Source organism: Vipera ursinii, assembly GCF_947247035.1.
Source record: "Vipera ursinii genome assembly, chromosome: 2".
NCBI lineage: Eukaryota > Metazoa > Chordata > Lepidosauria > Squamata > Viperidae > Vipera > Vipera ursinii.
The window spans coordinates 75,542,080-75,560,734 of NC_139513.1; the positions used below are offsets into that span (position 1 = coordinate 75,542,080).

General features: G+C 41.8%; 2 protein-coding genes across 8 annotated transcripts in view; one reads left to right on the forward strand and one right to left on the reverse strand.

Moving 5' to 3' along the window:
- Window positions 1–18,655, forward strand: part of THOC3 (THO complex subunit 3) — a 35,284-nt gene that overhangs the window by 13,281 nt on the left and 3,348 nt on the right. Inside the window, exons 1-3 of one of the 3 annotated variants that reach the window (XR_014491167.1) lie at window positions 10,274–11,129; window positions 12,064–12,289; window positions 17,600–17,807. The gene's annotated coding sequence lies outside the window, so the exon portion shown is untranslated. Of the gene's footprint in view, window positions 1–10,273; window positions 11,130–12,063; window positions 12,290–17,599; window positions 17,808–18,655 lie in introns of those variants that run through there. The other 2 variants (XR_014491165.1, XR_014491166.1) reach the window with 2 other exon arrangements.
- The window catches only part of CPLX2 (complexin 2), a 152,772-nt gene continuing 135,410 nt past the window's right edge, over window positions 1,294–18,655 (reverse strand). For all 5 annotated transcript variants that reach the window (XM_083352284.1, XM_083352281.1, XM_083352282.1 and 2 more), the window contains 3 exons: window positions 15,458–15,572; window positions 12,633–12,808; window positions 1,294–5,917 (listed from right to left, as the gene is read on the reverse strand). In XM_083352284.1, the coding sequence (XP_083208410.1) occupies window positions 5,720–5,917; window positions 12,633–12,808; window positions 15,458–15,488 (405 nt within the window). In that variant the 5' untranslated portion in view covers window positions 15,489–15,572 and the 3' untranslated portion in view covers window positions 1,294–5,719. The remainder of the gene's footprint in view (window positions 5,918–12,632; window positions 12,809–15,457; window positions 15,573–18,655) is intronic.

The following is an 18,655-nucleotide window of genomic DNA, read 5'->3' on the forward strand; positions in this document are numbered from 1 at the left end:
CCCAGCAACGATACATAATTCCCAGCAACTGAGTTCAACCATGGAAGAATTTACCTTTTTGTATTAATGGAAATACTACTCTATTAAGTTAGCCACTACTATCTTTAGTCTAACAGTTAATATGGCAGGCATAATAGATAGCACTTTCTTATTAATATTGGTTTCCATTTTTTGGAATTTAATGGACAAGCAATATTTGTCAGATTCCATTATTACTGATTTCTAGCAGGCTAGATTCTGACTTCTATATAAAACACAGCAGGGGCCTTAGAGGTCTTAAACATATCTAGAAGGGAGGGAGAGTGCTTGATTTTCAACTATGTTTCTTATGAATTGTTGTGAATTGCCTAGAATCATTATATGAGACAGGAAGCCATATAAGTCTTCTAAATGAACAAATAAGTAAATAAGCCATGCAATCAAAGCCCTGCCCCTTTATGTGCAGCACATGCATGTTAAAAATGAGCAGGGCACTGATTGTATAGATTTGGCTGCCAGCTTGATTCACTGTGCACACTCTTGCTACTGTTACTTCAGCAAAGAAAAGACTTGCAAAGAGACATCATCTCCACTTTTTATGACCCAGTTGAGGGTGCTCTCCATGTTCTACCAAAGAAAGGCAGAGGAGGGGAGTCAAGTGCTTCCCATTGGAAAGCTTTCACATTTGCAGAAAGTGTAAATTTCTTTCTGTCAGAATTCTGTCTTTTGCTTTGTTTTTGTTCTTGCTACACTTTGCTATGAAGGAAGGAGGAAATATCCCAGTTAGGGATGTGCACATTTTAAGATAGCTTCCAAAGATGGCTTTAAAGCTTGAGCAACCACAAACTGCACTTTTATGCCATTCAAGCACACAAGACATTTTCAATGCTCCACACCAGCCTCCCCCACCCCCGAAAAATAGAGAGAAAAGCTGCTGTTGTTGCCTTAAGAGGCAAAGTCAGTGATTAATGTGACTCTTAACTATATTAATGATGGTAATTATTTGATTTGCTAATGCAGCAGTATAAGCTTTTTTTAGACTAGCACAGGATTCACCTTTGAAGTACACACAGCTCTAAGCTCAGTTCCGTCTCTGGCATGTCCCCCTCAGAAAAACAGCCTCCCTCTGTAGCCTCTACAGACACGCAAGCCATGGGCTTCTTCCAGGCTTCTTCTGACTCCCTGATCATCCATCCCCCCCAGGTGCATCACTGGGTCAATTCGCTGTGTGTTATGAAGCTGTGCTTGTGTCGAGGGTGGCCAGAATCTCTTCTGGTTGGAACTCAGAGACAGTTGACACAGGGCAATGTACAAACTTCTTTATTTTATTATTTTTCTTCAAAGACTAGGTAGAGCAGAATGGTCACCATAGGATGGATGGATGGAGCCCTTCAAGTCTTCCCTGCCCCTTTTGCTTGCATCTTTCACCCCACACAGACCGGGAAAGGGGCGTAACCAAATCTCTGCCAGCTCCCCAGGTTAAACAAAAGAGTCAGAAATCAGGTATCCCTTTGGCTCAGATTCAGCTACACAGCTTGCCTTTCAGCTTCCCCCCACCTTCTCCCCCCCCCCCCCCGGCCTGGCAGCAGTAACCTGAAGGGCCTGAGGGAGCTGTATTTGCACTGGATTGGCCCTATAACTCATTTGCCCCATCGTTGTGACAGATGCCCTTGGTGGTTGCAGGTGGGACGAGGACTAGCCAATTAGACACAATGATTCTAGAAAGCAGATGGCACGAGCAAGGCAGAATGGTTCATACAACCCCTTGGCTTAGTGCGTGGGCAGTCAACTTCCTCAACAGATTAGTGAGAGAAAAGTAGAGAAGAGCAACTCCATGCTTATGACAACTAGCTCTTGGGCACCAGCCAAGGAGGGGACAGGATGCATTGGAAGGCTGGAGTCAATTATTTTGTGATAATAGTGAATTCCCAAAGGATGTCCTATTGTAGAAGCCATTTGAAAAAAAAAGGCCCATATTTTAACTGATTCTTGGGAAACAGATTCAGACATTTCTCCTGGTTTCATGGCAAGACATATTTGTTCCCCGAGGCCTTTACAGCACATAGACAGATACACTACTAATTTGTCTTGTGATCTCACACATCCATGTGCTTGGAGGAAATGTAAAAACATTCAACACGCCTTCTCACCCTGTTATGCTATTTTCTCTCATTCACTTTTCACCCACGAATGCTTACAAATGGTCATTCTCTGACATTTAAACATTCATTCATAGCAATGACAAGCAAATGCATCAGATTGTGTGATACACATGTACCTCCCATTGTAGGCAAGCCTTCTATGTAAGTTCTATGGCTGTAAAAAGTGATGGAACCAAAAAAAGAGTCTAATCCTCAGCCTCTCTAGGGAGTCAAATTGGTCAATCTGAGCAAAGCAGAACCATGACACGGGATACGCCTTCTGTACACATGCATGTCATATTGTCTGTATGTCCAGAAGGGACTTTCAACACAATAGTATGACACTGCTTTTATCATTTTGGCAAAAGCAGCTGCAATCTACAGATACCCATCAGTCTGGTGACCTAGAAGGATATCTTAACCTTTATATGTGGGATAAGGTAGAATTCTTTAGATATGGTGAGATTCAACTTGAAAATTCAGGGAAATGAATCCCAACACAATTGCAGGACATCAAGTTGGGAAAAGCTGGTTGAGGGAGACTGATCAAAAGGCATCACTAAACTTGTTTTGACTTTTATCTCTTGTTCTTTTCTATCTTTCTCTTATTCATTTACTCACTCATTCACATACATATATACATACATACATACATACACACATACATACATACAACACATATACTCTCTGCAGTTCATGTAGATTTCAAGTTGGAAGCTGATCCAGCTCCATTAAGTAAGATTTGAAGAAGAACATTAGGGGTTTCTCCTGACTTCTTCAGTGACCTGGAAACTGCGTCCTGCAGCTCCCTCCCCTGACATGCAAACAGTGTCAGAGGTCTGAGGTCACAGATCAAGGGGGACCAACAGAGGATGCTGAAATGAGGAGCTGCAACACAAGTATGTCTCCTGTGGTTCAATGCTTCTGCTCTTATCCTAGTAGTTGATGAGGCTTAGATTTCAGATTTGTATATTCTTTGTGTGAGACTGCCCTACTGACATTTGTCTCATTTTTGTGGGCATTGCTACTTCATGTCCTTCCAGTATTTTACGACATGGGTTTTTTTTTGCCTCTTCTTGCCCAGAATGGAGTTCTCAGATTGGTAGGGTCCAGAGACTTACTGGTACGTCTCTCTGCCTAAATACCAAAGAATGAATATAGTGGTAATTTTGTCAACTGAGAGCAACAGCGTCACCACAGTGTGGGAAGCTGGCTTCAGCATCAGCCCTTTGCCCCATGTGAAAAGTAGATTTATTGCAATTTTCAACATTCAGTCAGGAGGATTATGTAGACAATAAACAACTGGTGTCGCCTTGGCAAAGTCCTGCCATTTTGGCACAGAGTTTACTTGCCTAGCCACCAGCATGAAACTTGCAAGACTCTCACAGTCACACTCTTTTGTCCTATGGGATGACTGCAGACAAGCTCACATTATATTGACAAAACAGGTGCTAATGGGCTGTCCCCTGACCACCTCCAACCTGGTCCCCTTTTCACTTTACCTGAGGACCTTTTGTTTCAGCTCCATGGGGCTGCATGATGACCATCTAATGAGTGACTAGCAGAGACAATAAGACAAATAACAGGTGTTTTGGGTGATTTACCCTGTTACAGAGATACCTATGCAAAACATGTTGGGCGGCCAGAGACACAGACAAGCAGGCAAGGGGGTAAGGGGATGGTCCCCAACCCCAAGACGCTCCTTTATACAGCATGACAGAGCGCAGCCTGCAGAGTTTTTAGCGTTGATAGTATTGCAGTCTAACTGATATGGCTTTAACTATTAAGGAAGAAAGGAAGGATAAAAAAGAAAGAATGGTGGATTTTGGATGCAGAGAGATAACTCCCAAAATCAAACTTGACCCCATCCCCAAACAAAAGTAGAAGGGACAGAGTACCAAGAAAATTTACCAAATAATCCAGGCCTTCCTTCTTCCCAAATAAACACAAGAATGAAAACTACAAAACTTCCCCATAGAAGGATGGACATTTGATTTTGTTTTCAGCAGTGGCCAAGGACTCTTGGTACTGGGGAGAGGGCAGTAGGCCAAATCAGCAGTGAGGCTTCCTCCTTTTCTCATAGTCACCCCTTTTTGCGTAATGTTGTGGCTTTGAAGAAACAATGGGGAGAATCGGCCTCGGTGTGAATGCAACAACTGTGAAGTGAAGGGGAAGGCGTATGCTGGAGAGTGGGTCGGATGCCCACCACACTCCCAGGCCACATTGGGCTGCAGAGATTGAAAAATGGGAAGGTTTTCTCATAGACCATGAAGGACCCATCCTTTGGAATCAGCATGCGTGTCTGGGTATGCATGCCTGCAGTCTTTCTAGACACTTCAGTGAAAAAGAAAAGGGAACAATTTCTATCTTGGATGCAAGAACAATTCTGCTAATATTTGGGCTTGCCATTATGTTTCCATTGGGAAAGAGATTATCAGCATCCTAGGATCAAGATATATCAGGGATGGGTTTACTGGCTTTAACATAGACCCTTTGGTCTAGTAGTAGGCAACTGGAACTCCCTGGCCTTGAGAGGCTGTGCTGCTGTCTCTATAAGTGTTAGTGCCGGGCACTCCTACAACCTCCTAAAGAAAGCAGGGATCAAGCAGCCCAGGTAATTTTCTTCTATTAGTAACTCAAAATTCTTTGCAGTGGGCCTCCATGCTAGGCGTGTGGTAGGAGTTTGATTCTTTTCAGAAATGAGCTCTTCTTCCACAAGCATATGACCAAGCTATGATTTGCCAACAGCCCTAAAGTGAGGCTCGAGAACTGTGTGTGTGTGTGTGTGTGTGTCCGTATCCAACTGGTCCTTCCCTTGGTCAGAGATGGAATGTGCAGGGGCTGCCTTGGCCCCCATGAATTAGGCAGGAACAGCAGAACAGAGATTAACAGGCCACAATCTCTGTTTGGCAGTCAGCACAGGGCTAAGGAATATGGGAGAAGGAGGCAGGCTCAGAGGATTGTGCTGGGGCCTGGCCTTCCTCTGTTGCCTCCTCCTCAAAAACCCCATGAGGTTGCGTAATTGAATTTGGTCCCAGTTCCCATTTGTTTTTGCTTTGATTTGACCTTCTAGCCAGCTGGCCCTTTGGCACCACAGAACTCCATTTCAGCTCTGTGTTGGGAAGGGAAATCTCAGGTGAGGGAAAGGAGATAAACTCCTGGCAGTGCCCAGCCTGTGACTCCAAGGAATCCAGCAGCCTAGAGCAGGGGTAGGCAACTTTGGCTCTTTTATGACTCGTGGACATCAACCCCCAGAATTCCTGAGCCAGCCATGCTGGCTCAGGAATTCTGGGAGTTGAAGTCCACGAGTCATAAAAGAGCCAAGGTTGCCTACCCCTGGCCTAGAGTGATGATAGCAAGAGGACGGGGTAGGGAGCACGTCCCGTGCCTGATGTGCTTCTCTTGGGGACCGAGAAGAAGGCCTGGGAAAGGCCTGTGGCACAAAGACATGTACGAAGTCTCCCCTTGAAAGAAAAACTGGAAAGGAAAATGCCCCATGAAACCCCAAAAGGAAGTCCCTTCACCACCCAAAAGCCTGAACCAAGTGTTGAGCTGGCAACACCAGGAAACTCTGGGTGGGGCTTGGGCTGGTATGGCGGCTACTTCTTGAACATGTCCTGCAATGGACCTGGCAGATACTTGAGCACCGTATCCAGAATGCTCTCCTCATCCTCATCTTCATCATCTCCACAGCCAGCTGGGATGGCTTTCTTGGGTCGCGTCAGGCTCCCCTCACAGGGCTGTTCCAGCGCTGCCTTCTCCTCTGCCTCTTTCTCCTCTTTCTTCTTCAGGCCGTACTATGTGGGGGAGACACACAAGACTTAGAGAAATGCAGGAGAAGGTGGAGCTTGACTGCAACAACGTTGGGCCTTGGGTCATAGGTCTCCTAAATTAAGATTGCATTAACTTAATCACTGAGGCTTCTGAAGACTAACCAGCTGCTCCAGTAAATGACATCAGCTGCTTCCATAGTGATACAGTCTGTTCTTAGGGTTACAATCTGGCATCTGAATGCTGTACAGAAAAGACCTTTAAATTTTACTGATAATTGAGACAAAAACTGCAACTTCTGTTGCCTTTATGTATTTCCTTTACCATCTAAGCTAAGACAGAATCTACACTGTGTGCACAATTATTAGGCAAGTGAGTATTTTGACCATATCATTTTCATGCTTATTTTCCACTTCCAAGCTGTATAAACTTGAATGCTTAGTGGATATAAGCATATCAGGTGATACGTATTTGTGTAATGAGGGAGTGTGTGGCCTAAGAAGATCAACACCCTATCAAGATATGCATACTTATTAGGTATGCATACATCTTTTCCTCAGGCAAAATGGGCCAAAAAAGAGAGATTTAACTGACTCTGAAAAGTCAAAAATTGTAAAAAGTCTCTCAGAGGGATGCAGCACTCTTGAAATTGCTAAGATATTGGGGCGTGATCACAGAACCATCAAACTTTTTGTTGCAAATAGTCAACGGGGTCGCAAGAAACATGTTGAGAAAAAAAGACGCACATTAACTGCCAAAGATTTGAGAAGACTCAAACGTGAAGCTACCAGGAACCCATTATCATCCAGTGCTGCCATATTCCAGAACTGCAATCTACCCGGAGTGCCCAGAAGTACAAGATGTTCAGTGCTCAGAGACACGGCCAAGGTAAGGAAGGCTGAAACCCGATCACCACTGAACAAGACACATAAGTGGAAACAGCAAGACTGGGCCAAGAAATACCTGAAGACAGATTTTTCAAAGGTTTTATGGACTAATGAGATGAGAGTGACTCGATGGGCCTGATGGACAGGCCTGTGGCTGGATCAGTAATGAGCAGAAGCTCCACTTCGACTTCGAACCCAGCCAGGTGGAAGTGGGGTACTGGTATGGGCTGGTATTATTAAAGATGAACTATCTGGACCTTTTTGGGTTGAAGATGGACTCAAAATCAACTCCCAAACCTACTGCCAGCCTTCCTTACCTTGGCCATGTCTCTGAGCACTGAACACCTTGTACTTCTGGGCACTCCAGGTAGGTTGCAGTCCTGGAATATGACAGCACTGGAGGAATAATGGGTTCCTGGTAGCTTTACGTTTGATTCTTCTCAAATATTTGGCAGTCTTTTTTTCTCAACACGTTTCTTGCGACCCTGTTCACTATTTGCAACAAAACGTTTGATGGTTCTGTGATCACGCCCCAACATCTTAGCAATTTCAAGAGTGCTGCATCCCTCTGAAAGATGTTTTTCAATTTTTTACCTTTCGGAGTAAGTCAAATCTCTTTTTTGGTTCATTCTGCCTGAGGAAGAGAAGCTGCCTAATAATTATGCACACCTTGATATAGGGTGTTGATCATCTTAGGCCACACCCTCATTACACAAATACACATCACCTGATATGCTTATATCCACTAAGCATTCAGGTTTACACAGCTTGGAAACAGAAAATATGCATGAAAATGGTGATATGGTCACCAAGTATTGAAACAATACATGGACCCTGAATTAATCAGAGGTGACACTAACCCTTCTCTTTCATGTTAATGGAAAATCTGGAAAAGTATTTTATGCTTTTTCATTCATTTAGAAAGTAGCTTCCTTGCCCACTCTGTTAAGTATGGCTTACAATAACCACAGGGACGCGGTGGCTCAGTGGGTTAAGATGCTGAGCTTGTCGATCATAAGGTCAGCAGTTTGGCAGGTCGAATCCTGAGTGCCGCATAACAGAGTGAGCGCCTGTTACTTGTCCCAGCTTCTGCCAACCTAGCAGTTCGAAAGCATGTAAAAATGCAAGTAGAAAAATAGGGACCACTACGGTGGGAAGGTAACAGCATTCCGTGCGCCTTTGGCGTTTAGTCATGCCGGCCACATGACCACGGAGATGTCCTCGGACAAGCGCTGGCTTTTCGGCTTTGAAGCGTAAATGAGCACCGGCCCCTAGAGTCAGAAACGACTAGCACACATGTGCGGGGGAACCTTTACCTTTACCTTTACAATAACCACAGCTAGCATGCCAAATGACTATGCTGGATGTAAGCAATGACAGTTATAGTTTGAATGACATTAACGCCCCATGTTGGAAGATGGATTAAATGGTGTACGTTCTACACTGGATATCAGACTAAAATATTTGAGGGTGCTATGTGCCTGCATAACATTTCCCTCTCTTCTCATGACACAGTGAAGAAGGGCAGGGACATATAAAACCTAAACTAATGCAAAATATGAGTTCCTTTGCATAATCTGCAGTCTTCTCGTCTGCCCCCAGTAAAAAACATACCATGGACTGGTACCTGGCAGCCACAAGTGCATTATCTACATCTGGAGAAAGATCTTGAGAATTGCAGATAAGGGCACATTGCCTTAATATTGCCACTTCTAGGGTGAATAATAAAGATAGACCTGCAGCACCCCTGCTCATAATTTGAGCATGACTGGAGCCAAAAGGGGTGTTATGATTGGAAAAGGTAAGGACTCTGGAAAGACAGCCTACCCTATCTTCTAGCAACCATGCATTTTGTGGAATTGATGCTAATTTTGCATACAATTATCTTTATACAAGTAGTCCTCGGTTTACAACAGTTCATTTAGTGACCATTCAAAGTTATAACGGCACTGAAAAAGTGACATGGCCATTTTTCACAATTACAACCTTTGCAGCATCCCCATGATCAAGTGATCAAAATTCAAATGCTTGGCAACTGATTCATACTTATGACCGTTGCTGTATCCCAAAGTCACGTAATTACTTTTTGCAACCTTTTGGCAAGCAAAGTCAATGGTGAAGCTGCATTCACTTAACCGTGTTATTAACTTAACAACTACAGTGATTTACTTAACAACTGTGGCAAGAAGGGTTGTAAAATGGGGCAAAACTCACTTAACAAATGTCTCACTGAACAGAAATGTTGGGCTCAATTGTGGCTGTAAGTCGAGGACTACCTGTATATATATATATATGTATATATGTATGTAATTTTTTTGGCTTGCTAACAAAAAGCCAAAAAATTTACACAAATATGAGCTGCCACTGCTGTGGCTACTGCCTGTAAGATGGCCTTGGGCTAGGCCGAAACAGGAAATAAGATTTGTCCTGTGTCTGGGACTAAGCAAGTGTATTCTGAATGCTTAACAAACATTTAACGTATATATGTATGTATATATATGTATATATACTGCTCAAAAAAATAAAGGGAACACAAGATAAGACATCCTACTATTAAATACAGTACATTGTGTTGTTTAAGTGTTCCCTTTATTTTTTTGAGCAGTATATATATGTGTATATATGTGTATATGCATGTATGTGTATATGCATGTATATGTGTATGTATGTATCTGTATATATATGTATGTGTATGTATATGTATGTGTATGTATGTATATATGTGTGTGTATGTGTGTGTATGTATATATAGGTGTGTGTGTGCGTGTATGTATGTATGTATGTACTCTCAACTTCAAATCTTCAGTAGCAATAAGAAAAACAGGAGAAATTTCCTGGAGGATGTGCCTTTAAGAAGCTTACTAACAAAAAACGAAGACAATTTCCTCTTCCACTTAGGTCTTCTTCATTCAATTTTTGGTATGCTATCAATACAGAGGTTCTGTGATCTTCTCTTCCAGCGAAACGTATTCTCAATCTTATTGGGCAATTCCTCCAATTTTACTCCTTCCAGTTTAGCTGATGCTTTGCATTTATAGCAATTTTTATGTATACAATATTTCTAGTCTATCCCTTTTTGATGCACATAATGTTTTCAATTCACATTTCTATAATTGCTTCCTTCAGCTGGGATAATTTCCCTTTAATTCTTTCTGGTATCAGCTTTGACATCCAGCCCTCCAAGCTTGATTTGCTCTGGAAGAGCTCAATAAGAGCATTTCAAACTTCAGAAGATGCAGAAGACTGATGGAGTAATCGTATCAGTGCTGCTTCTGTCTTGGTGCCATAGAATGAGGAACTGGCCTAAAAGATGTTAGGGAAATGAGTGACTAGGTAACCCTTATGATGAATTGGAGCGTGTCTTCATTGGGCTCACTGTCTATAAAGAAGGGCCAGGCATGAATACTTTTAAAAGCAATGTAAAAAAAGGGCAGATACACCGAAGGGGAGCAAACGATATTGGTTCAAATTCTCCCATCTCTGCATAATTATTTAAAGGGACAGCAGAATCTGCTCATGCTCACTGTTACTGTCTTAATTTTAATCTTTTAAAAAAGGCAGATGACAGAGACTGAACTTTAGTTATTCCCAGTCGTCTATATTCTTCTCTTAGAAGACAAATACGCCAGGAGGAGAGGAATGACTGAGTGAAAGAAAATGGCAAAAGAGGATGCCAAAGAACACTCTAACAGCATCCAGCTTCAGCGCAGGATATGATGGCTCATGCCTAGTCCAAAGACCATTTATTTATTGAATTTACATGCCCCTTGAGACCATATGCCAACACTTTATGAATGATTCTCCTCTTGCTACAGTGCAAACAGAGAAGCGGGACCCAGAGAGAAATCGTTCGTGAGCAAGTACATATAATGCAGGGAAAGAGCTGGCCTGGAAGCGGGGCTGGATCACATCACTCTGCTGAACAGACTGTCACTTTTCCAGGGATGTGGCTCCTAGGTCTGCCTTCTGGAGATGAGAAAAGAAAAGTCAAAGGAAAAAAAAAAGAAACAGTGGGCGGGCACTGAAGCAGTGAGTCTAGACTCAGCTGGATGAATGACAGTTGCTAATAGCAGAAACCGGCCTTTTGTCTTAACATCAGGAAGCTGAATATTGGCCAGCTTCAGTACATTTAAGGATTATCAGCAACAAAAAGGAAGTTCACATCAAAGGAGCTCTAAGATGGTAATCTTAAGACGGCCTGGCAGAGACCACTTCACCTCTAGTTGTTGGACTCCAATAAAAGCTCTTTAAACAATTACAGCTGGCCCTGGAATAAGAGCTTTGGCAAAGAGGAAAGAAAAAGAAGGAATAATGTTTAGAAGGTGAATGAGTGTAACCATGTTGTGTGCAGGTGGGTTTCTCTTTCTTTCATCTGGAACTGCTGCAGCAATGCTGGGATGTTCCAGTGGGGTACAAATAGATTCAAGGGCTCATGGCAAGAGTCCTTGTTGCTTTAGTTCACTTTCCCTCGGGGGGGGAAGAGGGACAAAACTGTGAGGCTTTGTTCTCAATAGGCAGGGTCAACCTACTGGCATAATGTTGCCAATCAAGGGGGAAAACAGGATTCAATCTCTTAGCAGGGAGCAGATGATTTCTTGGCTATGGTCTGTTTCTCTTCCCATTCTCTGGATGCCACCCTGTTTCTGGGGAGGAATCATTTCCAGGTATCAGAAACCCTTTCAAGGAGCTGATCCCTGAGGGTATCTTTCAGGAATTCAGTTGTTCCATGCATTTCCCAAGGCACAGGGCAATGAATGGGTATAGCTGGCTGAACCCCATGGACATCAGGTTGAGAATGGAAATGCTGGAATAAAATGGGCCTTGGTCTGATCCAGCAGGGCTATTTTTATATTCTTACCTTCAGGTGCTGGCTGCCCAGGTGCATCTTTGCCCAATCTTCATTGTAAAGGGGAAGCCACATTTCAAGTGCAATAGAGACCTGAAGGTGCAGCCCTTCATTGGGAAGGCAGATGGGGGCAGGGTTTCAGGGAGAGAACAGGGGGTTCAAGGAAGGAGAGGGACTTTGCTTGGGTCTCTAAGGGCCAGATGGAGCAACTAGGAAGGGTTTATCCCATGGACTGGAAGATCTCCATTCCTGCTGTAGATAATTGTCCAAGATGCTGGACCTGTAAGGGATATTATCTATTGAGTTTTGCAATATTCCCATCTCCTGTAATTGCTCTAGCCCGTGCTAGACAGAAGCCCTGTGCCATGGGAAGGGTACATTAGATATGACATGGTTATATGACAACATTTCTGGCTTCCTTTCTCCCTTTATTAAAAAGCTGATGCATGAATGGAGTTGGAGTGGCCATCCAAATGTCAAGCCTTTGGGGCAGAATTACTACACCTTCAGATGTCGTTAAACTACAACTCCCAGAAGCTGATGCATGGCCAATATTAAAGAATGGCGGCCTCTGTAACAAGGCATGAAGAAGTCAAAATGATGACACTGATTATGGAGTCATCATGAAAACGGCATGCTGATGTAATGACATCATGATGTCTGAGGCAAGTATGTTCCCCTCAATTCTTGCTCCTTCACGGATGACCAGTAGGAGAGATGCTCAGTTATAGTTTAAGAACAACTGCTTAAAAGTTACAACTTTTTCTGGGTAATCAATGCATATCTCAAATAATTCAGGTTAGATTGAGTGGCTCCTCAAAACTGAGTTTTGTACTTTAAAAAAAGAAGCCAAGTCTTGGCCATCCTGATCAAGAATAATCACTTCTTCAGTTTCCTGAAGCTCAGTCTCCTTACTCTCAATCCTTTTCTTGCCATTTCTTCCAAACCACTCCCTCAAGATCTTAATGACAGAGAGATTATTTGGAAAATGGCAGGGAGGTGACCCACCTTATCACGTATTTGCTGCCGAACCTTTTCCCGTTCAGCCTCCATGCGGGCATGCTTTGCCTTGCGCTCTTCCTCTTGCTGGCGTAAAGCTTCTTGTCGTTCTTCTTCCTTCTTTTGCGCATCGGGGTCTTTCTCCTCTTCTCCTCCCAACATTTTACCCATGTCCTTCGTGGCCCCTGCACATGGCATGGTTGAAAACATAGTAAGAGGGACTGCTGTGGGAAATCCCCATTTCTTTTCAGTATTTCCCAGAAGGCTGGTGTTACCCACTTCTACTATTAAGGAAAAATAAGGAATTGGTGGATTGACAGATGAAGTTTCTTCAGGCAGGCAAAATGGCTATGAGCTTTTCCATCAGCCTTATTTTTAAAAAAAACCCTGAGTAGACATTATTATTATGCGCACTTTTTTCCCTAAATGGAAATCTAGATGGGTGCTTTAGGCCTGAAAGAGTGACCTTGGGGCAGTCACAGAATTGTTTTTGTGAAAAAAACAAAGTATAATCCCAGAAAAAAGAAGAAAGAGAATATTTTCAAACTTGGGACCTATTTTATCAATGGTTAGAAAAAAGATGTAGGGATTAGGAATTTAATTTGTATTAGTGAATAAGGTACTCAGACAACACGTTTTTGTTGAATAATTATTATTGAACTCTGTTAAAGTAATAAAACTTTTTTTAAAAATTGTTTTTTGGGGGAAAATGGGAGGAGTATTAGATATGCTCACTGCCTTCAGTTATTTATAACAATAATAAAGAGGATAAAAGCAAGCAAACAAGGCAGGATCTCAGAAACAATAATCTTTCTGGTTGTGAGAAGTCAGTATTTTCACCGAGACAATTAGTAAATTTCTTTGGCGGACCTCTAGGGGGAGCTCAGATGTCACAAGACATCTGAATAAGAACCCTGAATTTTTCAGAAGGGCCTCTCTCATATTTGTCTTGGTTTTCCCATTACTGCAACATTTCTAAGCTTGAACACAATATTATATAAGCAATACTTTTGTACGTAGGAATAGCCACGATTGTGTCATTGTGGGCAAATGCCTGGAGAGCTCTATCTGCTTAAAGAAAATAAAATAACAAGAGAAAACTTCTATATTAGCAATGAGTCAAGTCCAAAAGCTAATCAGACAACATAGTATACAGTAGCTGTTAAGGAGTTGGTCTGGGACTCAGAAATCCAGGTTCAAATCCTATTTTGACATTGGAGCTCATGCAATAAAAATGAGCCAGTCTTTTCTCTCAAAGCCACTACTTTATAGACTTTTTATGGTGAAGACACAGTGAAAGGGGATCTCCTTTGATCTCTCAGAAGCTCTAAAGCAGAGATGGATAACTTGTGGCCAAGTCCTCTTTTTTTAATGGACCTTGAAACTCTCTCCAGTCACATCCATGGGCATTCACATTCTGTAGTAGATGTCAGCTGAGAACTTACCAGGATACTTTTTTTGGCCTTCTCTATTGTAAACTCTATGTCAGCACTGCAACGATCCTGGCCAAAGCCATTTTGTTTCATTTTCGGTTGCCACAGGACTGGGAGGGGGGGGGGTTGGGTGATTTTAATGTTAGCCTAAACATTATTTTGTCCTGTGGGAACCAAGGTCATCGCTGCCTGGGAATACATTGGAGGGAACTCCAGATTTGGTTTCACTTTTGACTTTGCCTATACTTTGTAGCCAATAAACATGTTCTTTAAGGAAACCTCTAGCCTTGGAGTTCTGCTTTTACTGGTCTCATCTGTTGGAACAATGACACTCTTATGTTTCAGCCATGAGAATCAGTTACTTTTACTTCCAGCTGTGCAAGGCATCTACAAATTTGATAAGCACTATACATATGGGAGATCCTGCCTTATTTCTGGATATTCACTGTAAAGTCTGATCTTCATAAGATAGGTTGTAGACGTGTGCCACTGCTTGAAAAAAGATTTCTGAAGAGCTTGGAAAAACAACTGTTGATGCCTATCAGACTGAAAAAGTTTACAAAACTATTCCCAAGTGTTTGTCAGGAAATTCATCACCATTGTTACCCTCCCTAGAGTGGATGACCAATCAAGAGCAAGAGCACGGTATATTATATTTTCAGACGTCTCAAAAAACCCCAGGGTAATGTGTAGGGAAATAAAGGCCTCTTTTGCATTGACAAATGTCAGTCTTTGTGATACCACTATCAAGGAAACACTGAGCAATAAAGGTGTGCTGCATGGCAAGGTTGTGAGAAGAAAGCCACTGCTCTTCAAAAAGAACATTGCTTCCTATCTGCAGTTTGTGAAAGACCATGTGGATAAGCCAGAAGACAATTGGAAGTATGTTCTGTGGATGGACAAAATCATAATAGATTTTTTTTGGCCTGAATGAAAAACATATTTGTTGAGAGCAAATACTGCATTCCAGCATAAGAATGTCATCCTATCTGTGAAACATGATGGTGGTAGTATCATGATTTGGGCCTATAGACCCAAATTTGCTGCCTCTGGACAGCAAATGATAGGAATATGAATTCTGAATTTTACCAGCAAAATTTACAAGAAAATGTCAGGGTATCTGTCCTTGAACTGAAGCTCAAAAAAGTGGGTAATGCAGCAAGACAATGACTCAAAACACACAGGTTGTACCACCAAAGATTGGCAAAAGCAGATGAAAGGAATGGCCAAGTCAAAGTCCTGACCTTAATCCTATAGAAAAGAGGAACAGAAGTAGACTTTCATGCAATGAAGCCCACCAGCATGCCTGGATTGAAGCTGTCTGCTTCCACCAGAAATTCAGTCTTATTAAGTGCTTAGAATAGTGGAGCTAAGAGAATATTGTGAGGAGGTAAGACTTACCCCCTAAAGCTTGTTTCATCACAAAATCCATACTGCTGGCCACGTCAGTGAGCTCTAGGAAGTTGTTGAATTCTCATCCAGTGCTGCTGATGGAAAACTTGGAGTCAAGGGCTACCTGGAAGGGAAGTGAAATCAAATGAGCTGGATGAAGTGAAAATATATATACACAGTGACTGTTGAATTAAGCTCTGACCAGTGAGTCATCCATTCCTTCACTCTGTGTCCAGAAGCCCAGGTCTAATGCAATGAATGTAATGAATAGCAATAGAAGAGTAACTGAGCTGTTAAGGAGCCTTGGTGGAGCAGAGGGCTAATACCTCCTTAAGTAACACCAACTGCCTGCAATTATTGCAGGTTCGCATCCCACCAGGCTCAAGGTTGACTCAGCCTTCCATCCTTCCGAGGTAGGTAAAATGAGGACCCAGATTGTTGGGGGCAATAGGCTGACTTTGTAATAATGCCGCTTGGGGGGGCGAAAGCCCTAATAAGCAGGCATATACATAGAATGAAGGCTATTGCTAAGCACATTGATTTGTGCTTTAAATTGTAAGCCGCCCTGAGTCTTCGGAGAAGGGCGGGATAATGGGATAAAAAAAAAGAGACACAAGTGTACCAGACTTTAGGTGTGTTTAAACATATTATGGTGTCATATCCATCCTTTCTACAGAAATGAGCATAGCTTCAATATTTTTTTAAAGTCAAAACTACAATCAGTTAAATTTATGGATGTATCCCTCATTCTTTGGACCCTGTAGCTTTTCTGGCACCAAGGATAATGTTTAGATAATGAACACAACAGGACTGCAAAACTGCAATTGTGAACCAGCATAAAACTTTAACCATGGAACTACAATGAACTACATGCTCTTTAAAATTCTGCCTCTTGAATCTTTTTTTAGATGTTTATCGCAATATTTTTTAAGAATAAATGTACCAAATAAGCAATGCACAGCCACATGTCTGAGTTTTGTAATGAAAATGCATTAAAATTACCTCTAAGTGCTGTTCAGCTAAACTTGAATTTAAAATGTCCCATCTTTTAAAATTTGACGACTGTCCATTAAGAACAGAGGCAGTTTATGAAATTATGAAATTGCACTCTATGGATTGTGCTGACACTTCACAAGCAGCATGTAGGAACTACCATGGCTCAAATGAAGTTAGCATCTGCTGACAAAAATTCATGCCATGAATAATTTGTTACTATTTAAGCCCCACAGATGAATATCAGAACTAATGTTTTTGCTGCAAGAAGCAAATATAGCCAACTTTCTAGAATGCATTTATTTTCTCAAGTAATGTTTTAATATTAAATTGAGCTGACCACTGATAAAAAATATTTTAATGGTTTTGATAAAAAGTATTGCAAACCTTCTTGTTTTGTAGATTAACTTCTACCTATATCTCTTGTTTATGACTGGTCCATGTCTAATATTGGCTGAGAATGTGATTGCTAGAATATTAGATCTCAGGGTGTGAGGAAGGAGATTCCATCTTGAAAATACTTGATATCCTGCAAACCATATCTAGACTTATAAAGAATTGATGAGTGCCACTCATTTTCCACCTCTTGATACCAAATAATCCCTGATTATTCGTATATTCCAATTTTCATCAGCCTCTGCCCACTTCCCTGAGTCTGAAAATTAAAGCAGCCTCAACTACAAAGAAAAGGCTTATACTGCTCCATTTAAATGCCATAAATACTTTTTTTTACTGATTACTTTCTTTAGGCAATGCCTTGCTGGGAGCCAAGGGAGCATTTATTAGGTACCATCTCCAGAGAATGAGATACGTGCTCCAGTGCATGTTGCATTCAGGATGAAGCCCTACCCAATTTATTGGAACTCAGTCCTACGTTTGTGTCAGTTTGAATTATGAAAGAAAGGTTTACTCCCAAGAAGACTTAACATAATTCTGAATATAAAACTGGAAAGTTCACAAAGATAAATACACATATGTATAAAACTAGTTCTCATTGTTATTGATTATAATTCTAACCTGTCTTTTTTCCCCCTGAGGCTGATTGCAACAGTGATCTGGGTGGCTGGATCGCTTTCAAATACCTAGCATGATAAGCTGACTTTAGTAAGTAAATGCAAGTCCTTTTTCCATATTCTTTTTTTCTTGGTCTTTCTCCAGATATAGTTTGCCAGGGATCAGCTGATTCTAGGAACAGATCTTTGAGGAGCTGGAGCAGCCTGAAAGCAACTGTCCATGTGTGATATATCTTGAGAAGACTAGATGTGAGCCAGGCTCCATCCTATAAAAATGGCCATGGGCGAAGCTTAGAGGATTTTAAGGAAGAGAAAGGTATATCCACACACCTCTCCCCAAGTTTTCATTTCAGGTAGGGTCTTTGTGTACCATTTTCACTTAGGTTTGGGATAGGAGAACAACAGAGTATTGCTCTACAATCATAGAAACTATAGGGACATAATTTTGAAGGCTTGATCTTAGATACTTCAGGTACAGATAATTCTTTATATATTTATTACATCATAGAAAGAGGCATCTTATAAGGCAGTGACTTTTGGATTCATTTCTCCTCCCACAATATGACATTGTGGAAAAAGAGGGCAGAAAACCTCCAAGCATCGGAACTGTATTTTATTATGTGCAATTTATTTTAAATAAGGGTTTTATGCAAAGTGAATCTTAATCTTTCATCAATGTTATTGTTTCAAAGTAGTTCCTGACAGCGAAGCAAATTCCATAATTTGAGTTTAGATTTGGAACAGACTAGGGATTATGCCCAACTTAATTAGTTTGCAATCAGGGAGTGAATCCCACTGACCTTAGTGGAACTTAGTTCTGAATAAAGATGTTTAGGATTGCACAGTTGAGTTTTGGATGGTTAAACTCAAATGGGGTAATAACAGCAACAACAATAATAGGAGTTGGAAGGGACCTTGGAGGTCTTCTACTTGAACCCCCTCCTCAGGCAGGAAACCCTATGCCATTTCAGACAAATGGCTGTCCAGTCTCTTCTTAAAAACTTCCAGTGTTGGAGCATTCACAGCCTCTGGAAGCAGGTTGTTCCACTGATTAATTATTCTAACTGTCAGGAAATTTCTCCTTAGGTCTAGGTGGCATCTCTGCTTGATTAGTTTCCATCTGTTGCTTCTTGTCCTGCCTTCAGGTGTTTTGGAGAATAGCTTGACTCCCTGTTCTTTGTGGCAACCCCTGAGATAATGC